Source organism: Cheilinus undulatus, linkage group 13, assembly GCF_018320785.1.
Source record: "Cheilinus undulatus linkage group 13, ASM1832078v1, whole genome shotgun sequence".
NCBI classification, from domain to species: domain Eukaryota; kingdom Metazoa; phylum Chordata; class Actinopteri; order Labriformes; family Labridae; genus Cheilinus; species Cheilinus undulatus.
In genome coordinates this window covers 50,341,067-50,348,952 of record NC_054877.1, presented here as the reverse complement: position 1 = coordinate 50,348,952, position 7,886 = coordinate 50,341,067, and the positions used below count along the sequence as shown (strand labels likewise).

At 44.8% G+C, this 7,886-nt stretch overlaps 1 protein-coding gene across 1 annotated transcript in view; it reads right to left on the bottom strand.

The window, feature by feature from the left end:
* Positions 1-314: 314 nt before the first annotated feature.
* LOC121520289 (cadherin-7-like) overlaps positions 315-7,886 on the bottom strand; it is a 29,316-nt gene continuing 21,744 nt past the window's right edge. The window contains exons 6-11 of the mRNA XM_041803661.1: positions 6,200-6,453; positions 3,054-3,190; positions 2,294-2,415; positions 1,315-1,432; positions 893-1,144; positions 315-796 (exon numbers count right to left, since the gene is read on the bottom strand). Of these exons, the coding sequence (XP_041659595.1) occupies positions 315-796; positions 893-1,144; positions 1,315-1,432; positions 2,294-2,415; positions 3,054-3,190; positions 6,200-6,453 (1,365 nt within the window). The remainder of the gene's footprint in view (positions 797-892; positions 1,145-1,314; positions 1,433-2,293; positions 2,416-3,053; positions 3,191-6,199; positions 6,454-7,886) is intronic.

Here is a 7,886-nt window from a genome sequence, read left to right as displayed (position 1 = left end):
GCTGGTCCACACCTGGACGTAACGCTCAGGTCTAGCTGACACCAGCTGGTCCACACCTGGACATAACGCTCAGATCTACCTGGATAGAAACACATTAATATTAATCGGACATGACAGTTTATTAGTCGACATATGAGGGGTGTTTAATGCCTGTTAGAAACACCATAGTAATCAGCCATGACAGTTTAATAGGAGTGATCAGAACAGCTTCATTTAGGACCAGCTGATAACCTTGGCCCCTGTCTCCTCATGAGAACCTTAAACAGAGAATCAGCCTCGACCCTAAGGAGGCAAACTTCTCCATCCTCAGTGGACTAGGACGCCCCCTGGTGGTGGACATACAGGTCTGCCAGCTTCTTAAACCGTGGCCCCCAAACTCTCAGGAAGTCATAGCTGTGCTCAGACGAGCCTAACGAGCTTAACGAGCCTAAGGAGCTGAGGGAGTGGGCGGCTGAGCCGCTGCCCTCAAAGGCGTAGGTCTGCAGAGAGTCATAGGGGGGCGCTGCTTTGTCCAGGTTGGCCTGCTGTAGTCTGTCCCACATTAACAAATGGAACAGGTTGGTGTGGGGTTGGATCTCAGGTGTGATGAGTGTGGGTGGTGTCCTGTCGTGGTCATGGTGGGCGTGGCCTGAATTGTTCAGGGTTCTGAGGGTGACCATGTCGAAGGCTTCCGTGTCCTCCTCCCCACCCCCCTCATCGTCGTAACGAACGATGTTCTCACGAACCTCTCGCTCACCATCTGAAATCCGAGGGCCCCGGCCCTGTTGCCTGAGGGCGGCGGTTACCACGACGACACCTGCAAACAGAGCCTGTGTTATTCCTTGGAGTGGGTATGGCTAAAAAGGCTATGAATTAAGGGGTGACTAAAAGTATAGGGGGCGGAGCCTCTTACACAGCATGACCAGGATGCAGGTGAGGACTGTTCCCGTTGTTACCATACTGAAGCCAACCAGCCGTGGCGATGCCTTGTTGCCGCAGTAACGATAGTTTCCGTGGGCGTCGCAATGACACACAGTGATGGACAGCGTGCCGGTGCTGCTGAGAGACGAACTTCCGCCGTCTGAGACGACCACGGACAGGAAGTGGACTGGATGCTCCTGCCGCAGGAAACCAGCACGCTGAGTCAGAAGAGACGCCGTGTTATCTGAGGACGAGATAATATCATAATGAGGTCATAATAATGTCATGATGATGTCATGATGATGTCATAACCATCTCTGACCTAACAAAAGAAAATGCCACTGATTTAGTCAGACTCAGCTCCTCCCCTCTTTGATCGACCAATCAGTTCCTCGCTCTCTGTTACAACTCTACCTTTGTTGTCTCTGAGTGAGAAACTCAGATTCCCAGCAACCTTTGCATTCAGTGAGAAGAGGAAGTGATGTCCATTCTCAGGGTCGTCAGGATCCACAGCACTAAGGGTCTCTATCACCTGCAGGGTCAAAGGTCAGACAGAGAGATGAGGGTCACCGTGTTTCATCTATGGTTTTATTTACCAGTTAAGTGATTAATAAAGTTTTTTATGAAAAAGACAAAAGAGCTTTAAAACTAAACTTAAATCTTGATTGAACTCCGCTGTCACTGGCTGCACCTCTTCAACATGGAGCCCACCAGAACCATGTGAGAACCCTGAACACAGCTTCTATGGGTTCTGGCCATGTGACCTCAGAGATGTGTTGGACATGTGACATCAGTGGTCCTTGTCATGTGACCTGTGGTAAGGGCTGGGGGGCTGAGTGGTTTTTTGGCAGCAGGTCAGAGACGGATTAAAGAGATGATCTAACACTTTGAGGAGAAATAATCTGAGATAATCTGTGATGGGCGTGTTCAGACTGACACGGATATACATGCATGTGGATAAACACGCATAAACCAGACAGTGGAACCACTGTGGTTAGACCCGAGTCAAGCCCTGATCCTAACCCTGACCTAACCTTCAGAGATGTTCTGGAGGGTTCCTCTTCATCTTTCTGTTCTAGTCTTGGAAACAGAACATCAGCCATGGAACGATCAATAATCTCCTCTCTGTCCTAACTGACTGATGGATTAACTGGGTGATTGATTGAGTGACTGGATGTTCAATTGATTGAATGATTGGTATTTATTCATTTGTCGACTGGTTGTCAGTGTGTAGAGATACTCTGAGTACTCAGACAACATTCCTCAATGATCTAAGGTTCATGATGTCATCTGTTTGATGTCAGTCCCCCACATGCCAGTAACTAAACTTTCAAAATAAAACACATTTAGATGAATTCTTTCAATGTATTAAACACTCAGGTGTGTTATTTACCTGTCCAGGTTCTGCATTCTCACAAACAAATGTTTCGTGGTTGGTGATTAATCTTGGAGCGTTGTCGTTGACGTCCAACACAGAGACAAGAACCACAGATTTGCCCATCTGAGACAGATCCACTTGAAAAAAAAAAAAGAAACACAGAAATTACTTTAAAAAGCACTGAGGAAGTCTAGATGAATCGAAGTCTGAGTCTAGACATCAGAAGTGTCTGTGGTCTGAGTCTAGATGAATCTGTGGTCTGAGACTAGATGAATCTGTGGTCTGAGTCTAGATGAATCTGTGGTCTGAGACTAGATGAATCTGTGGTCTGAGACTAGATGAATCTGTGGTCTGAGACTGTGGTCTGAGTCTAGAGATGAATCTGTGGTCTGAGTCTAGATGAATCTGTGGTCTGAGACTAGATGAATCTGTGGTCTGAGTCTAGATGAATCTGTGGTCTGAGTCTAGATGAATCTGTGGTCTGAGACTAGATGAATCTGTGGTCTGAGACTAGATGAATCTGTGGTCTGAGACTAGATGAATCTGTGGTCTGAGACTAGATGAATCTGTGGTCTGAGACTAGATGAATCTGTGGTCTGAGACTAGATGAATCTGTGGTCTGAGACTAGATGAATCTGTGGTCTGAGTCTAGATGAATCTGTGGTCTGAGACTAGATGAATCTGTGGTCTGAGTCTAGATGAATCTGTGGTCTGAGTCTAGATGAATCTGGTCCTAAAGTTGCTGTAGCTTATTGTCGCTAACGTTTGTACTCACAGATCTCTGTGGCCGTCACGCTAATGTTGTGTACAGCGATGGTCTCGCGGTCCAAGGGCCGGGCTGTGCTTATAACTCCAGAAATGCTATCGATGTTGAAGTATGGCTCCTGGTCAGACCTCCTGTCTATGGAGTATCTACAGAGAGAAATGACCATCAGTAGGATTAGGGTAAACAAGGAAGATGTTGACAGCCAATCAAACAGAGAGGCTCAGACAGAGGGCAAAGATGCTCCTCCAGCCTCCAGCCAAGCACCCTCCTGTAGGTCCCTGTAGAGGTTTTAGATGCTCCTGCAGCCAAGCACCCTCCTGCATTGAATGTCATTTTCAGCTGAACTGTTCCTGATTAATGAATGTTGAAGTTTGATTTTAAGCAGCTCCCCGTAGCTCACTGATTGTTCTGCCTCCTTGGAAATCTATTCAACTGCCTTGTGTACGGTGGCCCTGAAGGCCAATACGAAATAAATATTTCAAAAGCGCAAAATATATTTCAGAAAACACAAAAACATTTCACAATACACAAAAACATTTCACCGATCGCAAAATACATTTCACGAAACCGGAAAGGGTAGGACCATGGTACTTATTTGTGATTGGCTAAACCCAAGTCTGTCCGATATCCGTCATTTATCATTTCCTGTTTACACTTCTTGCTGCAATAGCTGAGCCAACGCGGAGTTTCAGGTGTCTACCGGCATGGAAGAGGAACTTGAGTTGATAGTGGAATACTTCAACAAGGGAAATACATATAGTGTGATTCTTGATATGCTCTCCTCGTATCATGACATACACATTTCAATTGGAACCCTAAAATCACGCTTAAAGTGTCGTGCCAAAAGAAGTACCCCCGGTAGGATTTGTATCCCCCTGCCGCCTTTGCCGAAGGAGCTGACTATCGACTATCAGGCGTAGATTTCGCCTCAGTGTTTCACAGTGTAAAGAACTGTAAAAAACAAAGGAACATTCAATTGAAATCAAATATGTCCTCTCTTCAGGGTGCATACATGGTGTACTACTGCCTTGTCTTTGCTTTAATGCAAATTACAAATGATTTTAGGTCTCATTTTAGCCTTGCCAGGATTTGTACCCCCCATCCACAAGGAAGAGGTGAGGTCCCCTGCCTCAATAGACTTTTCTTGGCCAGCTCTCATGACAACTGATGACATTTGTGAAATTGGAACCGTTGTGAGCTTTCCTCTTGAAGTTAGAGGGGATATAACAAATCAGGCCCCGATTCGGCCTTGAAATAATTTGTGCCCCCCACCCACAAGCCAAGGTTGAGGGCCCCTGCCTCAGTTGTCTTTTCTTGGCCAGCTCTCATCACAACTGATAACATTTGGGACTTTGGAGAAGTTTGAAGCATTACTCTTGAAGTTAGAGGGGGGATAACAAATACATCAGGCCCTGATTCGGCCCTGAAATAATTTGTATCCCCCTGTAACTTGAAATAGAAGTGAGTTAACCTGTTCAAACTCTCCAGTATTATCAGGCTTGATCAGAAATGAACACAAAATGAATGTTATGATGGCAGTTCATGATTTGAGCATTCTGGAGGGGGGATACACTTTGCACCATTTATACACCCTGAAGAGAGGACATATTTGATCGCAATGAAATGTTCCTTTGTTTTTTACAGTTCTTTACACTGTGAAACACTTGTTTAGAGTGGGATGTAGTCAAAGTGGACGATGTGTTGAATTAAATGGTCTGAAATTGATCTCTCTGTACATAAATCTTGTTCAGACTGGTCAATAGACAAGTTAATATTCAGTGAAATGGCTATGCAGGACCTTTATTTTGAAATACCTCGAGGCGGAAGTGGGAAGTGGTGAGTGCATGTCAGCGGCTAAACAGCGCTAATAGAAGATCATAAAAGTTATGAAGAAAATATGTCTGTTACTCATGTACAGCAGTATGGACCCAGATTTGATGACCAACACGCCGCCAAAATACAATGACAGGACACAGGAGGAAAAAGTTACATTCTCAGTTCGGTGTAATGAGTGTGCACCAAGCTGCAGTATCAAAATGTTTACTTCAATATCTTATTTTAAAAGATATTACCGACAAAAACACGATAATGATGAATAAAACAGATGATCAAAACTAATCTTCTGCTTTATACATTCTTTTATTGTCATTTTTATTCACTGAGGCGAAATCTACGCCTGATAGTCGATAGTCAGCTCCTTCGGCAAAGGCGGCAGGGGGATACAAATCCACTATTGCGGTAAGAAGTGTAAACAGGAAATGATAAATGACGGATATCGGACAGACTTGGGTTTAGCCAATCACAAACAAGTACCATGGTCCCACCCTTTCCGGTTTCGTGAAATGTATTTTGCGATCGGTGAAATGTTTTTGTGTATTGTGAAATGTTTTTGTGTTTTCTGAAATATATTTTGCGCTTTTGAAATATTTATTTCGTACTGGCCTTCAGGACCACCGTACTTATGTACTTACTAACCCTAGATTTTGAAAACATTTTCAGACTTGTCAGTCGATTTCTAATACACACAGGGATTGTCTTTATAAGAAGTGAAGAGTAAAAACCTAACCCTAAATCTAACTTACCTAACCCTAACCCCTAACCCTAACCCTAGCTTACCTAACTCTAACCCTGACTGACCTAACCCTAACCCTAGCTTACCTTACTCTAACCCTGACTGACCTAACCCTAAATCTAGCTTTCCTAACCCTAACCCCTAACCCTAACCCTAGCTTACCTTACTCTAACCCTGACTGACCTAACCCTAACCCTAGCTTTCCTAACCCTAACCCCTAACCCTAACCCTAGCTTACCTTACTCTAACCCCTGACTGACCTAACCCTAAATCTAGCTTGACTAACCCTAACCCCTGACTGATCTAACCCTAAATCTAGCTTACCTAACCCTAACCCCTAACCCTAACCCTAGCTTACCTAACTCTAACCCTGACTGACCTAACCCTAACCCTAGCTTACCTTACTCTAACCCCTGACTGACCTAACCCTAACCCTAACTCTCATTCATCCAGTCATCCTCACTGATTTCTTTCAGAGGTTTCCTTTTTCTCAGAACCAATGTATCGGACGTTTCCGAGGTTTAAGTGAAATATTTCCCATGTCTTGGATTTGTGAAACCATCTCTTTGGCCTGTCACAGTACCTTACTGGACTGTTGATGTTGTCAGGGTCTCGAGCTGACACCGACCCCACTTCAGTCCCCACTGGAGCTGCTTCAGAGATCACCAACAGGCTGATGGGCAAGGAGAAGACTGGAGGCTCATCCACGCTCTCCACCAGCAGACGGACCACGGTCACATCGCTGAAAGGACCAATGGACAGGAAGTGAGCATCCACGTAGTGATTGGACGCTTCAACTCGCAAGGTGTAGCTTGACTTGGTCTCGAAATCCAGAGCCTGGGGGAAGAATGAATGAATGAATGAATTGACAGTAGGCAAGATCTGGACTTTGTGCTTCAACAGTTTCATTGTAGGATAAAGTTAGCCACCAAGAGACATGTCGTCAAAGATATCACCAATGTATTCACCGTTAATCAGAGCATGTCATTTTATTTCTCTGGATTTCAGAATAACAGGTCATTTTTGTCTTCATCACAGAGACAGATCTAAATTTGGCTGCTCGTGGTGCTCAGCAGATGTTCATAAGGGTGGTTCGCTCCTCTGGGACTGAACAAAAACACACAGGGATATAATCCTGAATCTGCTGGAACTAATGCAAAGATTAAACACACATCGGGATTAGAGCTGAAAATGTCCAGGGAGGGTTGGTGGTTAAAATCCTTTAAATCACTTTAACATCAGGATGAGGGGACAGAGAGAAATTCAGACCATTCATTCATTGGGATATGAAATCTGGGATCTCTAAAAAAAGGTATTTACACTAACAAAACAGGTTTAAACTCCAAGAAAACCAGCCTCTACCCTAAAGCCAGGTATACACTGTGCGATTTCAAGCCGACCATGTGACAGTCGTGGCAGAATGTTATCTTGTACTGTGCGGCTGAATCACTTACAACCCATGACCATCTTGCACGACCTGAATGATCACACTGTGCAACTGAAGTCGGGACGGACTGTGGCTGTGACTTTCTAAAAAGTCTCACACACTCAAAGTGAAGTGTCTCCAGTCAAAGTCTCTCTCTCCCGCTCTCTCTCTCACTCTACAGCTACCTCTCCCCGTCCCAAACACATAAACAGCATCATCTTTGTGTCAGCTGCAGGTCCACGGGTAGGAATATTTTCTGGTCGTTTATTTCCTTTATGATAGCGGGGTGCATTAGAAAGTCATTCCAGGCGCGCCGGTAGTCGAGTGGTTAAGGTGCATGCCATATACGCAGGCGACCCGGGTTCGAATCCGGCCCATGGCACTATTTCCTGCATGTCTCTCCCCGCTCTCTCCCCTATTTCCGACTCTATCCACTGTCCTATCAAATAAAGGCAAAAAGGCCAAAAATAAATCTTTAAAAAAAAAGAAAGTCATTCCAGCCGTTGTCATTGTAATTTAGGACATTGTCTGACCGTTTACAAGGGAAAACGATCCCCCAAAGTCGTTTATTCTGCTCGCATTTGTGCTCCCACTGCGAAGTGTCTGGAGTCATACGACCAAAATATCAAACATTCCAGAAATCCTTCCGACAGGTCGGGATCAGGTCATCAGGTCGTAGTCAGGCTGTGGTTGGCCGTCTTACCCTCCTGTACACCGATCCAACTGAAAGTCGGCCTGACTTCAAAGTGAGTCATGTGACTCTAAATTTGTGGCTGAATCGCAGGAAAAATCGCATAGTGTACAACCGGCTTAAAAAAACCCAGTGAATTCTCTAAGAAAACCA